At 38.1% G+C, this 24,975-nt stretch overlaps 1 protein-coding gene across 10 annotated transcripts in view; it reads right to left on the reverse strand.

Annotated features, from left to right (window-relative positions):
- Positions 1-24,975, reverse strand: part of MCTP1 (multiple C2 and transmembrane domain containing 1) — a 594,518-nt gene that overhangs the window by 297,368 nt on the left and 272,175 nt on the right. For all 10 annotated transcript variants that reach the window (XM_023212153.3, XM_023212158.3, XM_023212156.3 and 7 more), the window contains one exon: positions 21,594-21,708. In XM_023212153.3, the coding sequence (XP_023067921.1) occupies positions 21,594-21,708 (115 nt within the window). The remainder of the gene's footprint in view (positions 1-21,593; positions 21,709-24,975) is intronic.

Consider the following 24,975-nt stretch of genomic DNA (forward strand, 5'->3'; position numbering starts at 1 on the left):
TAATTAACTGAAACATTTTTATACATGTCTTATAGACCATGGACGTGATTACACTAAAAATGATCCTAATTACACTAAAAATTAAAGACTGTGGATGTAAACTTGAATGTAACTAAATCAAATTAGAATAAGTCATGCCTTTGTTTTCAAAAATAAGGTTATTTTAAACTTCAGGCAATGCTGCATGCTATTTCATTAGGATTCCTTGAGTAAAACTTTAGGATACTATAGCCATTTCCCGTTATCCATGGGGGATTGGTTCTAGGATGCCCCAAAATACATAGATGCCCGAGTCCCTGATAGAAAATGGTGTTGTATTTGCATATATCTTACACGCATCCTCTTATACTTTGAATCCTCTTTGGATTACTTATAATATCCAATATAATGTAACTGCTATGTAAATCATTATTATACTGTATTGTTTATGGTATAATGGCAAGAAAAACTGTACATGTTCAATAGAGATGCAACCAACCATATTTTATTCTGAATATTTTCAATCCAAGGTTGGTTGAATCCATGGACATGGGAGGGTCGACTGCATGTTTCTCTGATGAGTTTTAATATCAACAGTAGTTGTATTGCTTTGTCATACCAATATAAATTACAATTCCATGATCCACAATTAACCTTGAGACTTGAAGGAATACTTCAAATGGCGATGAGCTAAGGTACTCGATCACCACAGAGGAGTTTATTTTTTATGCCAATTTTAGGTTTATAGCAAAATTGAATGGGAAGTACAGAAAGTTCCATGTACTTCCTGCCCCCACACATGCATAGCTTCCCTAGCGTTGATACCCCAAAAGCTCGTGCTTCAACTTGCTGAGAGACCTTTAAAACTGCCTCAGAATCAAAATCCCTCTCACTTTGTCTTATTTCTCTTGACAAGTATAGGAAAGGGCTCTCTCTGGAGTTCTTTATATTACTGACAAAAATTTCTTCCAAAAGAAATGCAATTTTTCTTAAACCCCTTTCCTAGGAACATCAGATAACCATGAAAGCTTAACCACGGAAAAAGAGGAGGGACTGGGAGTTATCACCATGGCCAGACTACCTTTTCATTTATTCTTCTGAGGACAGCTCAGGGAGATTACCAGGGGAAATTTAGCTGTGTCATAAAACAACCTTTGTTCCTGTGCAGTTCTGCCCATCCAGCTTCCAAAGAGAATCATTTACTAACCATTGTCTGAACGCTGGGCCTATTCATTCCCCCATTTTTCCTCTCCCCTAGGAAGAGGACATTTAAATCTCAAACATCTGGCCTCTGAGTTCATGTTCTGTACAACTCATGTGTACACATGTGCATGTAGTAAATGTGTTATGCTTTTCCCTTGTCAACCTGTTTTTATTGTTTTGGGCGTGTCAGTCATGACTCTTTATAATGGGGAAAGGAGGGATCACCCTCTTTCTGCCCCTGTACTACCTATCAACATCCCTCATCAAATGGTACATTTGTTATAATCAATGAACCTACGCTGATACATCATTATCAACCAAAGTGCATAGTTTATAGTAGAGGTAACTGGGCAGTTTTTATTTATTTATTTTTTCAATACATAAATGTGTTTACCAGATAAACAGCATTCAAAATACAATGGTAAAATCAATGCAGTAAAAACTGTCTCATGCTTCTTAAAATTAATTATATTTAATCTAACATTTATCATCTATCATTATTTCATATACATGTATGTATATTTAAAATACACACATACTGAGATAATTTAAAATTATTTTTTAAAGAAGCTTATGTATTATAAATGACTGGTAGTTCAGTAGAAAAATGGTCACTGAGTATGGAGTTTCTTCTCAATGCAAGGCAGTAAAAATTTTATTTGCTTTCTGCATAGATGAGAAAGGTTTTGTCTTATCCAAACTGAAAATATATTCTTAAAAGGGTCTATTTTTATGCTTTGTGTTGGTATTTTATGTTGATTTTGGATATTTTATGACCACGGTCAATTGTTTTAAAAAATAAGCAAACAGAAGAATAAGGGTTTGATATGTTGAGACAAACTAACATTGCTAAACTATTTATTGTTTAACCTTGTCAACATTGTATCTCTGGCTAACAGAGGAGATGGACTATCTATGGCTAAGATAAGACTCTCAAGAGAGTAGCCACAGCAGCGAAAAGGGTTTGGTCATGGACTCCTGCATCATTGTTAACTGCTGTAAGGTCTGTTACATGGCATAAGGTTTTCTTCCTGCAGTTAGGCAGAAACCCATTCTAGGAAACATAGCCCAGCTGATTCTGGTAGACTGCCTGACCACAGCCAACCACAATATCCCTTTTTATATCCTCTTCACACTTTATTCTGAGCCACAGCAAACAGTCCAGTGGCTCTTCCCCAAAGTGTGAAGACGCTAGGAGTCTTGCCAACAGCACTGACTGGGCAGAAGACTGGCCTTACAAACATTCTTTGCTGATAAGTAGCTAGAGACCAAGTTGGTTCCACTCAGATTGCAGATACTGTGCACAAAATGTCTTTGTGCCCTGTAGTTTACTTTTTGACATACAGGGCCAAATTCCACTGCATTTTAATGTTAAAACCCCTCCCGAAAGTGATCATGGAATGTATGTTACATACATGTTAACTCACTGTGTACTTGACTTTCTCCATAAATATTCATAGACATTGCCCAAACCTGATGAATATGCCCATAAGACAGGAAAGCTTAAATGCCACTGTTTCCTTCCCTTCGGCAGAGCGTTCGCTTTCAGTTTCCCTAGAAGCCACATTTCTCTCATCTGCAGGTTGTTAGTTAGAAAGTTGAAGTTTTCTCCCTCTTCCTTCCTCCAGGGATCTCACAGTCATTTGTTAACAACCTCCATTATAGTTGCTATAAAGTATTGTTACTTTGGTTAATACATACTTTGTACACTTTATATGATCCAATTTCAGGCAATAGGTCACTAAATCCCTAAGAATATTTCTTCCTATAGGCAAAATACATCAAAATCCAGGAACACACAAAATTTCCTTTATGCTTATTTCATGAAGGAACATATCCTTGAAGAAGTCTTAATATGGAAAACTATGAATGCAAGCTAATTAACGTCAGGTAAATTTAAGGACAATGTCTCTAATAAATGCAACTGAGAGATACACTTTTAAAATGGGTTAAGCATAAAACAGTCCTTTGTTAATAGATGCTAAATTAAATTATACTTAGTTTAAATCAAATTCATCTATAATGAAATCTTATTTTAAAAAAATAACATTGGCAAGTCTATGCACATGATGAAGAAAATGGGATATGTATTAATTGGCCTTATCTATTAACTGCTGAGAACAGTGTCAGATATTACAGACAGACCTTTTGTGGGTCTTTTTATTTTTCATGGCAATACAGTTATTTGCAAAGGCTCAGTTAAAATTGATCCTCTTTCCTACTTCAGTATAATTAGACAAAGAAAATTTGTCATCATAATAATGGAAGAAATAACACTTTTAAAAGTAATATTGCTTAGGTGTGATGTGACTCTATTTCACATGTGGAAACATCATTCTCAGAATCTCTTTAAGAAACTGGAGCAGCACCAGGTCTATGGCTTAAGGAGTCCCAAATTAACATTTGGTAAAGTATCACCTCCTGGTAAATTTGGGGAATCCTGAAGAAAGGAATTCCCCCACATACATAGTGTTACAGATAAGCACTGGAGAAGAGCCACTGGACCCTTTGCTCTGGTTCAGAATAAACTATGAAGACCATATACAAAGCTTTCTGGGACAGTGATGCAGTCTTGGACTCATTTACAAAGTCTCCAGGTAGAAATTAACTCTCAGGATTTAGTACGATCATGCACCACATAATGACATTTTGGTCACTGATGGACGGCACATATGACGGTAGTCCCACAAGATTATCATGGTCCTGAAAAATTCTTATTGCTTAGTGATGTTGCAGTATCCTAATGTCATAGTGCAATGCATTATACACATATTTGTGGCAATACTGATGTAAAGCTGTGCTGCCAGTTACATAAAAGTCTAGCACATACAGTTCTGTACAAAACATAATGCTTGAAAATGATAACAACTATGTTACTGGTTTTTGTATTTATGATACTATACAATTTATTGTTATTTTAGAGTGTATTCCTTCTACTTATTAAAAAAAAGTTAACTGCAAAACAGTCTCAGGCAGGTCCTTCAGGAGGTATTCCAGAAGAAGGCATTGTTATCATAGGAGATGACATCTCTATACATGTTACTGCTTCTGAAAACCTTCCAATGGAACAAGATGTGGAGGTCGAAGACTTTGTTATTGATGATCCTGATCTTGTAGGCCTTGGCTAATGTGTGTGTTTGTGTCTTTGCTTTTAACAAAAAGTTTCAAATGTTAAAAATATTTAAAAAGGAAAAAAGTTATGGAATAAGGATATAAAGAGAAAATACTTTTTATATAGCTGTATATGTTTGTATTTTCAGCTGTTATGACAAGAGTCAAAAAGTTCTCAGAATTAAATATTTTATAAATTAAAAAAGATTACAATGAGCAAAGGTTTATTATTAAAAGACAGAAAAAAATATTTAAAATAAATTTAGTGTAGCCTAAGTGTACAGTGTGTATCATCAACAGTAAAGTCCTAGTTCTCCACATCTACTCACTGACTCACTCAGAGCAACTTCCAGTCCTCCAAGCACCATTCATGGTAAATGCCCTATATAGGTTGATATTGTTTGGATTTTTGTGTCCACTGAAATCTCACCTTCAATTGTAATCCCATAATCCCCACAAATCATGGAAGGGTGAGAGATAACTGAATCATGGGGCCAGTTTCCTCCATGCTGTTCTCATGATAGTGAGTGAGTTCTCACCACATCTGATGGTTTTATACACATCTGGCATTTATCCTGCTGGCACTCGTTTTCTCTCCTGCCACCAAGCAAAGAGGTACCTTCTGCCATGATTGTAAGTTTCCTGAGGCCTCCCCAGCCATGTGGAACTGAGATTCAATTAAACCTTTTTTCTTTATAAATTACCCAGTGTCGGGTATTTCTTCATAGCAGCATGAAAACAGACTAATTGGTACCAGGAGGAGTAGGGTGCTGCTGTAAAGATACCAAAAAATGTGGAAGTGACTTTGGAACTTGGTAATTGGCAGAGGCTGGAACAGTTTGGAGGGCTCAGAAGAAGAGGGGAAAATGTGGGAAAGTTTAGAACCACCTGGAGACTTGGAGGGCTAAGAAGACAGGAAGATGAGGAAACGTTTGGAACTTCCCAGAGACTTCCTGAATGGCTTTGACCAAAAAGCTGATAGTAATATGGACAATGACGGTCTCAGATGGAGATGAGCTTTCTGGGAACTAGCATAAAGGTGACTCTTGCTATGCTTTAGCAAAGAGACTGGCAGTATTTTGCCTCTGCCCTAGAGATTTGTGGAATTTTGAACTTGAGAGAGATGATTTAGGGTATCTGGCAGAAGAAATTTCTAAGTGGCAAAGTGTTCAAGAGAAAGCAGAGCATAAAAATTTAGAAAATTTGTAGCCTGACGATGCCATAGAAAAGAAAAATACATTTTTGGAGTCGGGGGGAGAAATTCAAGCCTGCTGCAGAAATCTGCATAAGTAATGAGGAACCAAATGTTAATCACCAAGACAATAGGGAAATGTCTACAGGGCATGTCAGAAACTTTCATGACAGCCCCTCCCACCACAGGCTCAGAGGCCTAGGAGGCAAAAATTATTTCATGGCTGGACCCAGGGCTCACCTGCTCTATGCAGCCTTGGGACATGGTACCCTGTGTCCCAGCTGCTTAAGTTCCAGCTGTGGCTACAAGGGGCCAAGGTACAGTTTGGGCCATTGCTTCAGAGGGGGCAAGTCCCAAGCTTCCATTTATGGTGTTGAGCCTGTGGGTGCACAGAAGTCAAGAACTGACATTTGGGAACTTCCGCCTAGATTTCAGAGGATGTATGGAAATACCTGGATGTCCAGGCAGCAGTTTGCTGCAGGGGTGGAGTCTTCATGGAGAACCTCTGCTAGGGCAGTGTGGAAGGGAAATGTGGGGTTGGAGCCTCAACACAGAGTCCTCACTAGGACACTGCCTAGTGGAGCTATGAGAAGAGGGTCACTGTCCTCCAGACCCCAGAATGGTAGATCCACCCACAGCTTGCACTGTATGCCTGGAAAAGCCACAGACACTCAATGCCAGCCTGTGAAAGCAACCAGGAAGGGGGTAGCACCCTGAAAAGCCACAGGGCCAGAGCTGCCCAAGGCTGTGGGAGCCTACCTCTTGCATCAACGTGACTCAGATGTGAGACATGGAGTCAAAGGAGATCATTTGGGAACATTAAGATTTAATGACTGCCCTGTTGGACTTTGGACTTGTATGGGGCCTGTAGCCCCTTCGTTTTGGCCAATTTCTCCCATTTGAAATGGTTGTATTTTACCTAATGCCTGTAACCCCATTGTATCTAAGAATTAACTAACTTGCTTTTGATTTTACAGGCTCATAGGCAGAAGGGACTTGTCTTGTCTCAGATGAGACTTTGGACTTGGACTTTTGGGTTACTGCTGGAATGAGTTAAGACTTTGGGAGATTGTTGGAAGGGAATGATTATGTTTTGAAATGTGAGGACATGAGATTTGGGAGGGGCCAGGGGTGGAATACTATGGTTTGGCTTTGTGTCCTCAGCCAAATCTCATCTTGAACTGTAATCCCATAATCCTCACATGTCATGGGAGGGACCTGGTGGAAGGTAATTGAATCATGGGGGCAGTTTCCCCATGCTGTTCTCGTGATAGTGAGTTCTTATGACATCTGATGGTTTTATAAGCATCTGACATTTCCCCTGCTGGCACTCATTTTCTCTCCTGCCATCCTGTGAAGAGGTACCTTCTGTCATAATTGTAAGTTTCCTGAGGCTTTTCCAGCCATGCAGAACTGTGAGTTAATTAAACCTCTTTTCTTTATAAACTACCCAGTCTTGGGTATTTCTTATAGCAACATGAGAATGGACTATACACAGATGTACCATTTTTTATCTTTTATATCTTATTTCTACTGTACCTTTTCTATGTTGGAATAGGTTTAGATATACAAATATCATTGTGTTACAACTGCCTACAGTATTAACTGCAGTCACATGCTGTACAGTTAGTAGCCTAAGAGCAATGGGCTACAGCATATAGCCTTGGTGGTAAGCTATATCATTTCAGTTTGTGTAAGTACACTTTATGATGTTCGCCCAACAATAAAATCACCTATTAACACATTTCTCATAATGTATCCCTGTCATTAAGCAATGCATGACTACAACTTATGGCTTTAGTTTTATGAACATGCAACAGGAAATCTTTGTGTGTCAGTGAGTGATACTGTTTTGCATCTATGTAAATAAAACAGTAAAAGAAGAAAATACAGTACCTCCTCACTCAACATCATGTGAAGACATGCTTGCTTCCCCTTTACCTTCTGCCTTGACTGAGTTTCCTGAGGCTTCCCCAGAAGTAGAAGCATGTACAGGCTGCAGAACCATGAGATGATTAAACCTCTTTTATTTATAAATTACCCAGTCTCAGGTATGTCTTTATAGCAGTGTGAGAGTGGACTAATCCAGAAAATTGGTAGCAGAGAAGTGGGGCATTGCTATAACAATACCTGAAAATGTGGCAGCAGCTATGGAACTGGGCAATGGGCAGAGGCTGGAACAGTTTTGAGGGCTCAGAAGAAGAAAGGAAGATGAAGGAAAGTTTGGAACTTCCTAGAGACTTATAAAATTGTGACCAAATGCTGATAGTGATAAGGACAGTGAAGTCCAGGTTGAGGAGGTCTCAGATGAAGGTGAGAAATTTATTTGGAACTGGAGTAAAGGTCACTCTTGCTGTGCTTTAGCAAAGAAACTGGTGGCATTGTGCTTCTGCTCCATAGATCTGTGGAATTCTGAACTTGAGAGAGACAATTTAGGGTATCTGGCTAAAGAAATTTTTAAGTAGCAAAGCATTCAAGTTGTGGCCTGGCTGCTTCTAAGAGTGTACACTCATATGCATGTGCAAAGAGATTATCTGAAACTGAAACTTATATTTAAAAGGGAAGCAGGGCATATAAGTTTAGAAAATTTGCAGCCTAGCCATCTGGTAGAAAAGAAAAATCCATTTTCTGGGGAAGAATTCAAGCCTGCTGAAGAAATTTGCATAAGAGGAGCTGAATGTTGATTGCTGACAATGGAAGAAAATACCTCCAAGGCATTTCAGACGTCTTTGTGGCAGCCAGGCCTGGAGGCCTAGGAGAGAAAAATTGTTTAGTATGCCAGACACAGGGCTCTGCTTCTCTGTGCCACCTCAGGACATGACACACTGCATCCTAGCTGCTTCAGCTCCAGCTATGCTAAAAGGCCCCAGATATGTCTCAGGCTGCTGCTACAGAGGGTTCAAACCAAAAACCTTGGCAGCTTTCATGTGATGTTAAACGTCCAGGTGCACAGAGGGCAACAGTTGAGGCTTGGGAGCCTCTGCCTAGATTTCAGAGGATGTATGGAAACACCTGGATGTCCAGGCAGAAGTCCACAGCAAAAGCAGAGTCCCCATGGAGAACCTCTACTAGAGCAGTGCAGAGAGAAAATATGAGGTTGGAGCCCCCACACAGAGTTCCCACTGGGGCACTGCCTAATGGAGCTGTGAGGAGAGGGTAACCAGATTCCAGAATGGTAGACCTATCAACAGCTTGCACCATGTTTCTGGAAAAGCTGCAGGCACTCAACACCAACTGGTGAAAACCACTGCAGGGTCTGTACCCTGAAGAGCCACAGGGGCAGAGCTGTCCAAGGTCTTGGGAGCCCATCCCTTGCATCAGTCTTCCCTGGATGTGAAACATGGTGTCAAAGGAGATCATTTAGGAGCTTTAAGATTTAATGACTGCCCTGCTGGGTTTCAGAATTTCATGGGGCCTGTAGCGCCTTTATTTGGCTAATTTCTACCTTTTTTAATGGGAGCATTTACCCATTGCCCGTAAATCTATTGTATCTTGGAAGTAACTGATTTTTTTTTTTTTCTTTTACAGGCTCATAGGCAGAAGGGACTTGCCTTGTTTCAGATGAGACTTTGGACTTGGACTTTTGAGTTAATGCTGTAATCAGTTAAGACTTCGGGGTACTGTTGGGAAGGCATGATTGTGTTTTAAAATGTGAGAAGGACATGAGATTTGGGAGGGGCCAGGGGTGGAATATTATGGTTTGGCTTTGTGTCCCCACCCAAATCTCATGTCCAGTTGTAATTCCCAGTGTGGAAGGAGGGAGCTGGTAGGTGGTGACTGAATCATGGGGGCAGACTTTCCCTTTGCTGTTCTCATGATAGAGTACTTATGAGATCTGGTTGTTTGAAAGGGTGTAGCACCTTCCCCAATTCTCTTGCTCTCTTGCTGGGCATGTGAATATGTGCCTGTTTCCCCTTCACCTTCTGCCATGATTATGAATTTCCTGAGGCCTCCCCAGAAAGAGAAGCCTATATAGCCTGCAGAACCATGAGCCAATGAAATGAAACCTCCTTTCTTTTCTTTTCTTTTTTTTTAACCAAATCTCAGGTAGTTCTTTATAGCAGTGTGGGAACATATTAATACAACAAACATTTAAGGCAGATTAACAAAACAAGTGAGATAATTATTTACCCAATTATTCCAGTTCAGGAGGCTGGAGCCCATCCCTGCAGCTCAGGGTGCAAGACAGGAACCAGCCCCAGGCAAGACACCATCTCATTGCAGGGTGTGCTCACACACCCCCACACTCACGAAGACTAAGACAATTTTCATTTAACATGCACATCTTTGGGATGTGGGAGGAAACCATAGCACCCAGAGAGAAAACCTAGGGAGACATGGGGAGAATGTGCAAACTCCACACAGACAGTGGCCTGGCTGGGAATAGATTATTTTTTTTTCTCATCAGTGTAATAACAAAACACAGGTGAACAAAATGATGTTATTTGAGGACCTGCTATATATGTATTATTCAGAAGCTTATATATATATATATATATATATATATGTATGTGTGTATATATATATACACACAAATATACATATATGTATATGTGTGTATGTAGGGGTATGGGTGTCTTTGTGCTTATATATGTGTATTAGAAGCTTAAAATCATAGACTATATGAAATAACTATCATTAAAACTAAGTTACTATACATTATTTTAAAAAAATTTCTCAATGGCAAACACTGGTTAAAGAAATAACATTAGAATGCATAGAAATAATTGTGTCTGTACTGGGTAAAACAAGGCTATACCTGATTCCCACCAACTGTAGGAAATGCAAAAAGTGATTGACTAGCAACATGTTCAATTCATGATTTTAGCACAAAAACACAACATGACAGGCCTTTTCTTGATCAAGATAGCTCATTAAAGGCTGCATAAATCTAAAGAATGGACTGCCAACAAAACTTTCTGAAACCTGCTTAGAGACAAAACTTTCTCTGAGGATACAAGTTGCATTCTCCTCCTGGGAAAAAAGGATCAACCATAATGCTTAATTTTCTGATGAACTTTAATGAGATTTATTCTAGGAAGCATCAGTATATTCCATGTCTCTGAAACTGGAGCCCTTTTGAGAGTAAAATGGGGTGGTATTAACAATTATGTCAGTCACCAGGTAAAAAACACAATTGCCTCCGGAAAAACTGGGATATATGGCTGTATTAGTCTGTTCTCATGCTGCTAATAAAGATACGCCCGAGACTAGGTAATTTATAAAGGAAAGAAGTGTAATTGACTAATAGTTTTGCATGGCTGGAAACTTACAATCATGGTGGAAGGGGAAGCAAATGCCTCCTTCTTCACATGGTGGCAGGAAGAGAAGAATGAGAAAAAGGGAGAAAAAAACCCTTATATAACCATCAGATCTCATGTAAACTCACTATCATGAGAACAGCATGAGGGTAACCACCCCAACAATTCAATTACCTCCCACTGGGTCCCTCCCATGACATGTAGGGATTATGGGAACTACAATTCAAGATGAGATTTGGGTGGAGACACAGCCAAACCATATCACTGGCCATCCCACCCTAAAGAAAATTCCCAAGGATCAAAAACAAAGAGGACCCTGAATACCAAACCATAAGCACATATGATGAGGTGGCAGCTGCTCATATGACCAATTTTGTTAGGCTCAGAGAATATATATGCAAATGCCAACCATCATGCCTAATGCATATTACATACTAGAAATATTACTATGCCTTCCTCAATCAGAGAATAACTCTCTCTGAGCTTTCATAAATTACATTCTAATGATAAAATTGCTGACAGGCCCTCTAACTAGAAAAAGACTTTGTTTACACTTAAAATAGAGAATATGTTTCAGTTTTATTAAATTAAATTGCTTTTTTTTTTGAGACGGAGTCTCACTCTGTCGCCCAGGCTGGAGTGCAGTGGCCGGATCTCAGCTCACTGCAAGCTCCACCTCCCAGGTTTACGCCATTCTCCTGCCTCAGCCTCCCAAGTAGCTGGGACTACAGGCGCCCGCCACCTTGCCCGGCTAGTTTTTTGTATTTTTTAGTAGAGACGGGGTTTCACCGTGTTAGCCAGGATGGTCTCGATCTCCTGACCTCGTGATCCACCCGTCTCGGCCTCCCAAAGTGCTGGGATTACAGGCTTGAGCCACTGCGCCCGGCCTTGAATTGGTTTTTTAAAAATGTCCGAAAATTTATTTTTCTCAGATCTGGCTGCCTTATATCTGGCAGAAGTTCTCAATTAGTGAGACTTCAGTATACTGTGAAAAAAGTGAAACTTCACTGGGGGTAAAGTTCTAAAACCTTTCCCATCCCTCAAGCTTTTAAATTCTTACTCTACCTTGAAAATATTGTTCTCACAACACTGGCAAACTTTTCTTTAGCAATGATACACCAGACTCACAGAGTAGACTTGAAGAGTTTCAGAATGGAGTGAATGAGATTCTCTAAATCTACTCAACACAGGATTTTTTTAAAACACTATTATAAATAGAATCACAATAAACAGGTTCATATTGTTACCTAGTGTAATACCTACATGACATAGCCTGAATTCCTACCCTGTCTAAACTTTGCTTATCTGTAAGAAACAGAACGCCTGTGATAAAAAGTCGCCTTTGTAACTAAGCAAGCTGAGACTAGTTAGAACCAAGATAGCCATTGAACAACTTCAAAAAGACCTCAAGCTTCATTATAACCTCATTTCCATGCTAAATAATGCTCCCATCAGCACAATGACAGTTGACAATCACCATGACAATGACCAGAAGAAGCCATAAAATGACAAAAAAAAAGAAGGCAGCCCATTTCTGGAAAAGACATGACTATTCCTCCCCTTGCTTTTAATGTCCAACCCCTTCATTAGAGAAACTGCATATTTTAATGCCCTCACCCCTCACTAATTGAGAAATCAATTTGTGGGCTATGCTCTCATTTCTCAATTTCATGGTCATTGAATAAAGACTGCACTGCTTGACACTCGCTTCCAGTTTTATGTATTGATTTCATCACAGGGGGCAGAGAAATACCCCATCTTTTGGGAGACTGGCTTTGTCCGTCCTTTTTTTGATCATTTAAACTAGTTCCTAGTACATGAAGAAAATGAATTGTTTCCAGTAATGTGTTAACTTGGGTCCTCCCCAAACATATGTCCAAATCCTAACCCCTAGTCGCTGTGAACATAACCTTATTTGGAAATGGGGTATTTGAAGATGTAATTAAGTTAAAGATCTTGATGAGATCATCCTGGATTTAGAGTGGGGCCTAAATCTAATGACTGTTGTCCTTATAAAAGAAAGGAAAGGGCGATATAAGGCATAGAGACACACAGGGGAAGGCCATACAAAGATGGAATCAGATTGTAGTGATGAATCTATAAGCCAAGAAATGCTTGCAGCCACCAGAAGTTGAAAGTATCAAGAATTCTCCCAGATGGGCACAGTGGCTCACACTTGTAGCCTTAGCTACTGGGAAGGCTTGGTGGGAGAATTCCATGAGCCCAGAAGTTTGAGGCTGCAACGAACTACGATCACATCACTGTGCTCCAGCCTCGGTGACAGAGAGACCCTGTCTCTAAGAGTGAGGGTGAGAGTGAGAGAGGAAGAAAGAGAGAGAGAGGGGCAGAGAGAGAGAGAGAGAGAGAGAAGCATTGGGAGGGAATGCTGCCTTACCACATCTTGATTTTTGGAGTCCTGGTTTGAGATAATAAATTTTCTGTTGTTTTAAGCCTCCAAGTTTGGAATAATTTGCTAAGGCAGCTCAAGGAAACTACTATATCCTCCATGACCCAAATTTCAAGACCCAAATTTCAAATGACAGAAAATGGCTATTACCAGATATATTTACCCAGATTGCTCTTATATTTTTTAAGAATACAGATAGCCATGTCAAAACATTACATTCAAAATTTGATAGATTATAATGTAGATGTCTCTGCCAAAAGGTATAGTTCCTAAAAACCCAACCTAATGAAAATATAAATGATTTTAAAAATAATAACTGTACATCACAATTTTATAGGGCTACCAGATAAAATGACACTAAATTAAATTTCAAATAAATGATAAAAAATTTACTATATGTATGCCCCAGATATTATATGATACATATTCATATATATGAATATATATAACAGATATATATAAAAGATAATACATTATTTATCTGAAAGTTAAATTTAACTAGGCATCATGTAGTTTTATTTGCTAAATCTGGAACTTTAGAATTGCAGCAGGGAAACTGCATATCTCACTCAAAGTCACATAGCTAGCAAAATGTGAAACCTGACTTTGAACTTACGTTGTCAGACTACCCAAGATCATGTATTTTCTAATTCATCATGCTGCTTAAAGAAAAGACAACAAAACTCAGGAAAAGGCAGTAGCATTTCAAGAAGCCATCTGGTTGTTGTTTCCGGAAAATAGGTGTAGAAATGGAAGAAAGTTGGGCAGTTCTGCCTGCTGAGTCCACTTCAGTGCCTGTTATGTAGAAAGGAGATTCTGAAGAAGTCCAAACCACATTCTAGTGATAGTGGCAGTGGTAGAAATTAGTTTTTCCCTTCCACTGTTCTGTGCAAGGGTGATATGAGACATAGGGGGCATAACCATTTTGATTTTGCTGGGTAGCAGCTGAGGGCATCCTTGTCATACAGTGATGAGTTCAATTTTCATTAATTATAATAGTTATATAAGTGTTTTCTCTACATTTATCTTTTTCCAACCACCACACGGTTTCCAGGCATCATCAGGCTTTAAACCTTAATAGTTAATTTTTTTTTGAGTCCCTTCATCCAATTGATCCCAAGTCCTATCAGACATTCCTCTGAACCATCTGTCATACATTACTTTCCTTCTCTATTTCCACACCCATAATTCCGGTTCAAGCCCTCAACATTATATTTCACATGACTGCAGTGCTTCCTAGCTTGTCTTCTCATTTCAAGCTATCCATCTCCATCTAATTATCCTACCAATTATATGTATATAAATTTGCAAATCTCAAGTGACCTAATACTATCTATCCAATCAAATGTTTAACACATCTGTTATTCAGAGATGGTTCAAGGATAAATATTTAATCAATCCTTAACTCAGGTTGTTTTATCCGTTTAAATTTCTCTTCTTATTTTTATCTTTATCCAATAAAAATTTCACTAATGCCAGGCAGGTAAGTAAACTAATGAAGCTGGATTGGAGTTGGCATTTTAAACACTTCACGATGTTCTTCATTTCCACAAAGTAATATTTTTTCTCCCATTTTTTTTAAGTACATGGCTCTCTCATTCCACTGAAAGTTGTTTTTATAATTTTTGGCAGAGAAGTCTGCAGAGAATAATTTGCTACTATAAGAAAATCAATGGCACATACACAGTGAGACCCACACTCAAAATTGTGGAGGCACAGGGAATGGTGAAACAAGATTAAACACACACTGTCCAAAAGGTAGGGGCTACTCAGCTCAGATAAACAGATGTCATACGTTGCCAGAGTTTGCCTGATGTTGTCTCATGATTACATTGAGGCTCTGCACTTCGACAAGAATGCCACAGAAATGACGTGCTGTTTTCACTGTACCCTGTCAGGGGGTTCGTGATGTCTGCATGTCTTCTCAGTTCTGACTTTGACCGCCTGGTTAAGTTGGTGTCTTCCATGTTTCCCCATTGTGAAGTTACATTTTTCCCTTGGTAATTCTTACATAGCTTGTGGAGAAATACTTTGAAATGCTGCAAAATTCTGTTTCACATCATAACTGTACATATAAAATTTTAGCATCTATTGATGATGGTTTTGCCTGCTATTGTTACTGGGGTGTTTGTTCAAAGGTGACTTTCTATTTCAATTTTCCCTTCTACATTTGTTTATTGGAATTCTACCATAAGAAATGCTTATACCTTCTCCTCCACTTATTTATTCAATTACTTATCAGCACAAAGATATTTATTTTATTCTATGGGTTTTACTCCATTATTACCATTGATATGGTTTGGCTCTGTGTCCCCACCCAAATCTCATGTTGATTTGTAATCCTAATGTTGGGGGAGGGACCTGGTGGGAGGTGACTGGATCATGGGGGCACTTTCCTCCATGCTGTTCTCATGATAGTGAGTGAATTCTCACCAGATCTGATGGTTTAAAAGTGTCTGGCACTTTTCCCCTCACTCTCTTTCTTTCCGGCCAGGACATGTAAAAGGTGCTTGATTCCCCTTCACTTTCTGCTATGGTTGTAAGTTTCCTGAGGCCTTCCAGTCATGCTTCCTATTAAGCCTGTGGAACTATAAGTTAATTAAACCTCTTTTCTTCCTAAGTTACCCAGTCTCAGGTAGTTGTTTATAACAGTGTGAGAACGGACTAATACAACCATTATTAAATTTTGCTGAAATTGTCCCAGCTTTGGTCATTAGATGTTCCTTTAAGTTGGCTCCTATGTGACTTTGACATTTTGCCATCAATTTCTGAGCACTCCCTTACTTTCTAGCACTGCAAAATGATCCAGGCTCATATTATACTTTCCCTGCCCCAGGTCTGTCTGAAATCAACTATTTCTCCAGGAGCCTTGATTACTATTTTTTTATTTTTTTGAGATGGAGTCTTGCTCTGTCACCCAGGCTGCAGTGCAGTGGCGCAATCTCAGCTCATTGCAAGCTCTGCCTCCCTGGTTCATGCCTTTCTCCTGCCTCAGCCTCCCAAGTAGCTGGGACTACAGGCGCCTGCCACCATACCTGGCTAATTTTTTGTATTTTTAGTAGAGATGGGGTTTCACTGTGTTAGCCAGGATGGTCTCGATCTCCTGACCTTGTGATCCACCTGCCTCGGCCTCCCAAAGTGCTGGGATTATAGGTGTGAGCCACCACGCCTGGCCCCTTGATTACTTTTATTGGGGAAATTGTATTGAAAAACCAAGACCTGGCCAAATGTATTCACTGCTACTTTGTCATTATACCTTTGTCATTGCTTCTAGGCCCTCTCAGCAGACAGATTAGGAAATATACACACACACATATCTCCATACATTTTTATTTCTATATATCTGTATAAAGATTAACAAAAATCATTAGATCATACTGACACCTGTCTAGCACCACAGGGTTCATTCTAGACTGCCTACTTTCTATTTTGGTAACTATCTCCAACAATGAGAATCATGACTGTCATTGTTTATAATATTTACTAATTTGCTTGTTCCTGCTATATACATTAAGTAGTTTCAGAATCAATAATCATGGTCTGGAGTACATACATTTATGTATAGTTCTTTTTATCTGGAGTTTCATAGTATAGGCATACCTCATTTCATCGCACTTTGTTTGATTGTGCTTCCAAGAGTTTTGGTTTCTTGTTTTTGTTTTCAAATCGAAGGTTTATGGCAACACTGCCTCGAGCAAGTCTATCAGCACCGGTTTTCAAACTACGTATGCTCACTTCATGTCTCTGTCACCTTTTGGTAATTTCTGCAACATTTCAAACTTTTTCATTATTATTATATCTGTATGATGATCTGTGATCAGTGATCTTTGACATTACTATTGTAATTGTTTTGAGGGAGGCCCCATGAACTGCGCTCATAGAAGATTGAGAAATTAATCAGTGAATGTTGTGTGTGTTCTGACCGCTCCACTGACCAGCTGTTAGTCCATCTCTCTCCTCCTCCTCAGGCCTCCCTATTAACTGAGACACAACATTACCGAAATTAGTCCCATCAATAACCCTACAATGGACTCTAAGTATACAAGTGAAAGGAAGGATCACATCTTTCACTTTAAATCAAAAGCTAGAAATGATTAAACTTCAGTGAGAATGGCATGTCAAAAGGAGAGACAGACTGAAAACTAGGCCTCTTGCTCCAAACAGGTAGCCAAGTTGTGAATGCAAAGGAAAAGATCTAGAAGGGCATTTAAAACACTACTCCAGTAAACACATGAATAAGAAAGACACCCAGCCTCGTTGCTGATATAGAGAAAGTGAGTGGTCTGGATAGAAGATCAAACTAGCCAAAACATTCCCTTAAACCGAAGCCTAATCCAGAACAAAGTCCCTAACTCGCTTCAATTCTATGAAAAGACATGAGGGAGCTGCAGAAGAACAGCTGGAAGCTAGCAGGTATTGGCTCCTGAGGTTTAAGGAAAGAAGCCATCTCTATGACATGAAAGTGCAAGGAGCTGTCATAAGTTATTCAGAAAATATAGCAAGATAATTGATGAAGGTTGCTACACTAAACAACAGATTTTCAATGAAACTGCCTTCTATTGGAAGAAAATGACATCGAGAACTTTCATAGCTAAAGAGAAGTCAATGCCTGGCTTCAAAGCTTCAAAGAGCAGGCTGACTCTCATGTTAAGGGCTAATGCAGCTGGTGACTTTAAGTTGAAGCCAATGTTCATATACCATTTTGAAAATCCTAGGGCCCTTAAGAACTGTGCTAAATCTACTCTGCCTGTACACTATAAATGAAGCCAAAAAGCCTGGATGACAGCATATCTATTTATAACATGGTTTACTAAATATTTAGTAGGCCCAGTGTTGTGACCTACGGCTCAGAAAAAAAAAAAAGAATCCTTTTAAAATATTACTGCTTATTGGCAATGCATCTAGTCACCGGAGAGTTCTGATGAAGATATACAGGGACACAAGTGTTGTTTTCAGGCCTGTTAACACAACATCCATTCTGCAGCCCATCGATCAAGCAGTAATGTCTACTTTCAAGGCTTATTATTTAAGAATACATTCTGTAAGGCTATAGCTGCTATATACAGTTGGTCCTCTGATGGATCTGGACAAAGCAAATTGCAAACCTTCTGGAAAGGATTCACCATTCTAGATGCCATAAAGAACATTTCTTAGCTGGGCGCAGTGTCTCATGCTTGTATCCTCAGCAACTTGGGAGTCCAAAGGGGGAAGATCACTTGAATCCAGAAGTTCAAGACCAGCCCGGGCAACATACTGAGCCCACATCTCTACCAAAAAAAAAAAAAAATAGCCGGGCATGGCGACATACACTTGTAGTCCTCCTAGCTAATCAGCTGGCTGAGGCGAGAGGGTGCCGGAGTTACAGGAGTTGGAGGTTACAGCATGTTTGCGCCACTGCACTCAAGCCTGGGCAACAGAGTAATACCATGTCTCTAAAACAACAATAACAAAAAATTCATGATTTATGAGAGGAGGTCAAAATTTCAACATTAACACGGGTTTGGAAGAAGTTGCTTCTAAGCCTTATGGATAACTTAAGGGTTTGAGGGGTTCAAGACTTCAGTGGAGGAAGTAACTGTAGATGTGGTGAAAATGCCAAGAGAACTACAATTAGAAGTGGAGCCTGATGATAATGATTGAATTGCTGCAATCTCATGATAAAACGTGAACAAATGAAGAGTTGTTTCTTATGCGCGAGCAGAGAAAGTAGTTTCTTGAGAAAGAATCTATTCACGGTAAAGATGCTGTGAACACTGTTGAAATGACAACGAAAGATTATAATAGTTCACTGACTTAGTTGATAAAGCAACAGCAGGGTTTGAGATGACTGACTCCAATTCTGACAGACACTCTACTGTGGGTAAAGTACTATCAAAGAGCATCTCATGCTACAGATAAATCTTTTGTGAAAGGAAGAGTAAATCAATGTGGCAAACTTCATTGTTGTCCTATTGTATGTAATTGCCACAGCCACTCCAACCTTCAGCAACCACCACCCTAATCAATCAGCAGCCATCAACATCGAGGCAACACCCTCCACCAGCAAAAAGATTATCATTCACAGAAGGCTCAGATGATTGTTAGCATTTTTTTTTTTAGCAATACAGTATTTTTAAAATTAAGGTACATACATTTTTAGACATACTTTTTTTGTGAATAATGCTATTCACACTTAATAGACTACAGTATGGTGTATATATATATATATATATATAACTTTTATAGGTACTGGGAAATCAAAAAATTTGTGTGAGTTGCTTTGTTGTGATATTTGCTTTATTGTGGTGGTCTAGAACCGAACCTGCAATAGCTCCAAAGTAGGCCTGTATGTATAATTCAAATACTGCTTTACATAGCTACTTAGGTTAGTGGTTTTATTTCTTATCCCTTTGAGATGAGATTATTGTTATGGGTTCCTCCCACATCCTGGTTGATTTTAATTATTTATCTATTTTGGGGTGCTAAAATATTGTCATAAAGACTTCAAATTAATTAAGAAAATTGACTCAGATAAATATCATTTCCTCTTCATCCCTTTTACCCCATTCCCATCTCCCATTCTAGCCATCTGTTATTTACCTACATTCTGTATGTTACCAATTTCATTAGTTGCTAGCTTTTGATTTCTGTATTTGTTTTGGTACAAATGAGAAGACAACACACAAATTCTTACACAGAATGTTGCATATTGTTGATACTCTTTTGTACTTTGCTTACTTGAACTTCACAATATATCCCGTACATTTTTTCATATCAATTTCTAGAGATTTTCATTATTTATTTTTACAGCTCCATAGTATTCCACCATGTAGATATGCCATAGTTTATTCAACCACTCCCCTATTTATGGGTATTTAGATTATTGCCAATATTTTATAATTATAAACAATGCTACAACAAATTATTATACATATATGCATTTCAAATTGTTGGGGGCCTATGTAGGACTAAAATTTTGATTTTCTGTTGCCAAGTCCAATTCTGTTTTAGATCGAATGATATAACTGAGAGCACTTGGAAAACTAAAAAAAAAAAGTTGTATACAGTAAATATAGCAAAATAATACTTCGTTATTTGCATTATTTTCTTTATCTAATTTAATTGTATCTTCTTTGGAAACAGGCAGTTCAAATCAATAAACACTTGTCCTTAGCTACTAAACCAGATGGTTATTTTGAAAACTTCTCCTATCTTTTTAAATTCTATATCATCAATCACATATTCCCTCACTAAGAATGTCTTTTTAAACTTTTTAAAATGTTTTGTAGAGACAAGGTCTTATTGTGTTGTCCAGGCTGGTCTCAAATTCCTGGCCTCAAATAATCCTCCCATGTCGGCTTCCCAAAGTGCTGGGATTACAGGTGTGAGCCAACACACCCAGACAAGAATGTTTGATATTTACTAGTTTTTACTTAACAATTGAATCTATTATTTGTACAGTTCCTAGTCATAAAACACTCTAGTATTATATTAAATTATTTTTCTCTATTTTATTCCTTTAGATATAGGAGACAAATTAAAACTGCAGCCCTAATTTGGTTCCTTCTATTCCCTACATATGATGTCAAATAGGGTAGGAGGAATAAAACAGGATCATATGGTGCCAGAAGCACTCTCAGGGTTGTCCAACAATGAGTTAGCAAGGCCTGGGACTCTCCTTCCTCCTGGCAGGAGGAGTCACCCCAAACTCAGCCTCCATTGGAACTGAGGGCTCTCAGGGCCCTCAACATATCCACCTCCTGCAGTGCTCACATTCAAAATGTGCAAAGGATGCTACACAGCCTATCTGGGGTCTATCCTTGGTCCTGCCTCTATCCTGGGTTCAAGGAATCCCTCATGTGGCCTATCTTAGTTCATCAGGAGATTGCCTTGGGATTTGGAATCCGGGAACTTAAGAGCATTTGCCTTGTTTTATGCCTTGTTTTATCCTTCATCATGACCTACAAAATGTGTTTAACCATGAGACTACTGCCAGATCTGACCAGGCCTCAAAAGATCCCTTGTTAGGAATCTCTGAAGTTTTGGAGAGATATTAGTCCTGGGTCCTGCAACGTGAACAGATTCAACTGAACAAATGTATGTAGCAAAAAGAATTTCAGGTCTACCAAAAGGTAAGTTCTGACATGGCTTCAAATGTATGCCTCACTTATGTAACAAATTATGTCAGTAATTACATATGATGTAGAGTCTAATTTATCAGCAGTTTGATAGGGACTTTGCTGTCTGGGTTAGGAATAAGTCAGAGTTTTGGAACTTGCATCAAAACGTCTTCCACCATGGTCATGGGAGTCAAGTAATGCGTCAAACTGTGTCTTTGAATTCAAGCTTCTAAAAATTATATTCTAGTTATTTTTTTATAACTCAAGCAATCACATGGAAAACAAAGTTTGTCATAAACACATAAAAAAGCTTCTAGGTGATATTGCTCTTATGCTCTTACCTCCTCGATCTCGAGCAGCTAAACTTTGACCCCTTCTTAATGTAATGTTCAGCTGGTACATTCCGGGATCAGCCAAGGGGACTTCTGCATTACTGGTTCCAGCAGTGTTTATTTTCTGGAAAACACGAAATATGAAAAATATTAAATTTATTATATCTGTTCTATTTTTTCCAAAGGGGGACCATATGTAGCTTAACCCAAATTATAAGAATTAGTCAATAAAATAAATAATCTTCTGATTTCATACAGTCTCATAATCACCCAGTTCTCTGAAGGTTTTGAAATTTATGAAATTATCTAGACTCAAAATAAAAACATGGCAGTTACAGAAATGTCCTGTTTTAACTCAGATTACGGAAAACAAATTGAATATAAAAACATTTCCCATGGAAGTCTCCACACAATTCAACTAAGAAATATGAACATAGAAATACTGTGTGAAGTGAAAACATAATCAATGATGAGTGGAGAATAAGAACAAGAGCAGTTGACTTCTACCTAACCGGAAATTAAAATTAAAATTAAAATGATTTATTCAGGTGACAGTTGACTCATTTATCTGTGCAGAAAAGCTCATACCTATGAATTAAGCACTTCTGCTTCAGCCCCAATGTAAAATATAATTATATAGAAATAAATTCACCTAGCATTTTGGCAATATTTGCAAGAAATATATTCTCAATGGGGCTAAATTTCTAGTGCTGCTTTCTACGGAATAAAAGTGCCTAAGCCATTCCTAGATCTAAAAATGTTTATGAGGCTGCCTCTATAGAATTTATTTTTAGCAACAATATACTCTTAATAATTTACTAGACATTGAATTACAAGAGGAATAACTATATTAAAACAACACAAATGAAACATGTAGTAAAAATTCTTCAGGTCATATTTTTAGTCTCTGTCATTCTGTATACAATAGGAAAGCTTTTCTTTGTGTGTGTTTGGGATTCATTTAAATTCTTACAATTTTTTTTTCTGATTCAAAAGGAAATGTCCTTTTTTCTTAGAATACGCATGGATGAGGTAAAATAACCGACAGCAGTCTTTTAATTCCATAATTCACATAAAATGAAACAATAAAGCAGCATTTAAACAATCTTTAAGGTATATAATTCACATACCCAACATATGCTCATTAAAGTAGCATTTTTTTTGAGGTTTTAAGATCAAGGCAAATAGCTTTGCTGTTGGAGCAATTATTATTTAAAACAAGAGGCAGCACAGCTTTGATTGATAACCTGAACTCATTGTCTCTCCTCTGGTAACAATAAAAAATAATTCACTTCACCTTCTCATGATATCCTTGTTTCTATAAATGATCCCTCAGTCACTCAGCCTATAAATCGCTGAGTCATCTTTGACTTCTTCATTTGATTTCCACCCACATCCAAATAGTTGTCAAATTCCCCCACTCCACTTCTGTAAGACATCTCCCAATTGTCTTTTTCTTTTAATTCCTATTACCACTCATTTGGATCAGGCCTTTGCACAACAAAGGAGTAAAAAGTAAAATGATTGTCTTGCTCTTCCCTTACCCATCTGATTGTGGCCACCAGTGACAACAATTTGGGAAATATTTTTCACACTTTCGAAAGTCTTATGAAAACATATACACATACATACAGCTTTGTTTTTTTTGTGGTTGGGCTTTCAGTTTTCCCTAGTTTTAAACAAAGAGAGTATTATATTTTGTCTATTATGAACAACTTCTAGAAAAACATCATGGGTACTTTTCTAGTCAATAAATATACATACACCTTTCCCTTTAAAATGTTCTAGCTTTATTGAGCCACAGTTGACAAAATTATATGATTTTCTGATATACAACATGATGATTCAATATACATATGTTTTGGGCAGTGATTACCACAATCAAGTTAGTTAACATCTCTCACTTCACTTGTTTACCCTTTTGTTTTGTTTTGTTTTGTGGTGAAGACATTGAAGCGAATTTCAAGTATACAATTCTATACTCTTAACCATTCTTTGCCATTTCCATTTTGATAAGGTTATTTCTAGTATAATGGACAAACATTATTTTGTAAAGGGACTTTATATTCTGTCACTTTTCAAGTCATATTTTGGGTTGTCTGTGTATAGAAATCATATTGTCTGTATATAATGCCTTTTTGACTCTTATTTTCTAATATTTCAATTGCTTATTTTTAAATCTTATTGTGTTATCTTCCAAAGACTGTTAAAAAATGGTGAAAGCCATGAACATTTCTGAATTAGATTTGATTATAATGTGCACGCCTTTTAGTATTTCACAATTTAACATGACATTTATGAAGCTTAGGCTTTTTCTACTCTTAATTTATTTGGGCTTAAAAAAAGCACAGTTGAATTTTATCAATAGATTTTCAGCACACATTAATAAGATCATACAGAATTTTTGTTGATAGATTTTTCTAACATTCAATCATCTGCATATTTCCGGAGTAGACTCTACTTGGCCCTGTGAATTTGTTCACTCTAATGTGCAATCATGATTATGTTCAAAACTATCTATCATACGTTAGCATACTTGAGTATATCCGTACTTCTTAGGAAGGCATTCATAGCTCCCATGATATATTAGGTTGGTGCAAAAGCAATTGTGGTTTCTGCCATTACTTTCAATGCAATTACTTTTGCACCAACCTAACTCAAGCCTATCATTATAAACTGAGCCTTCACTTCTCTTCAACAAATTCTGGACCATTTTTACTTAACGGAATAGAATTTACACTTTAAAAACTTGTATCTTCATTCTTTACTCTTGACCAGGGCTGCCTTCCCTTCTTGTTTCCCTTGTCTTCCTACCCAGTCTTCAAGGACCATTTCCCTAGCACTTTATATCTTTCTTTTCCATTACCACATTCTATCTCAAATGTCATATTTGTCATTTTAAACTATAAACCTTTAAAATCAGGGAATAGAGTATTTAAGCTTCAAATTGAAAATGAATTATGCTGGAGGCTACAAGGATAGAAAGATGTCTTTACCAGCACCTGATCCAGCTGAGTAGAAACATCAATGGGGATCTAAATAAAGTTGGCGAATCCATGGGCAGTTTGTTCTCTCTCTTCTCCTCCACTCACGTAATGCATCCAATTTGCTTTGGCACCCTGCTTGAGGAACCCAGGTATACCCTTAGAATCCTTCTCAATACAGTGCTCCAGGCAGCCATTACCAATTGATAAAAATTAGCACTTAAAATCAACCCTGTCCACTCAGGAGCTGTAATAAAAGACTGACTGTAATATACTGGAGGTATGAAGTCATTGGGAGAGAAGGACAGTGGATCAATTATGATGGGAGAAGACTCTCAGGAGGCCTTATAAAGATAACCATGGAGCAGGGTCTGAAAATATGTGTAGGACTTTGACAAGTGAAGATT

This window comes from Piliocolobus tephrosceles, chromosome 4 (genome assembly GCF_002776525.5).
Source record: "Piliocolobus tephrosceles isolate RC106 chromosome 4, ASM277652v3, whole genome shotgun sequence".
NCBI classification, from domain to species: domain Eukaryota; kingdom Metazoa; phylum Chordata; class Mammalia; order Primates; family Cercopithecidae; genus Piliocolobus; species Piliocolobus tephrosceles.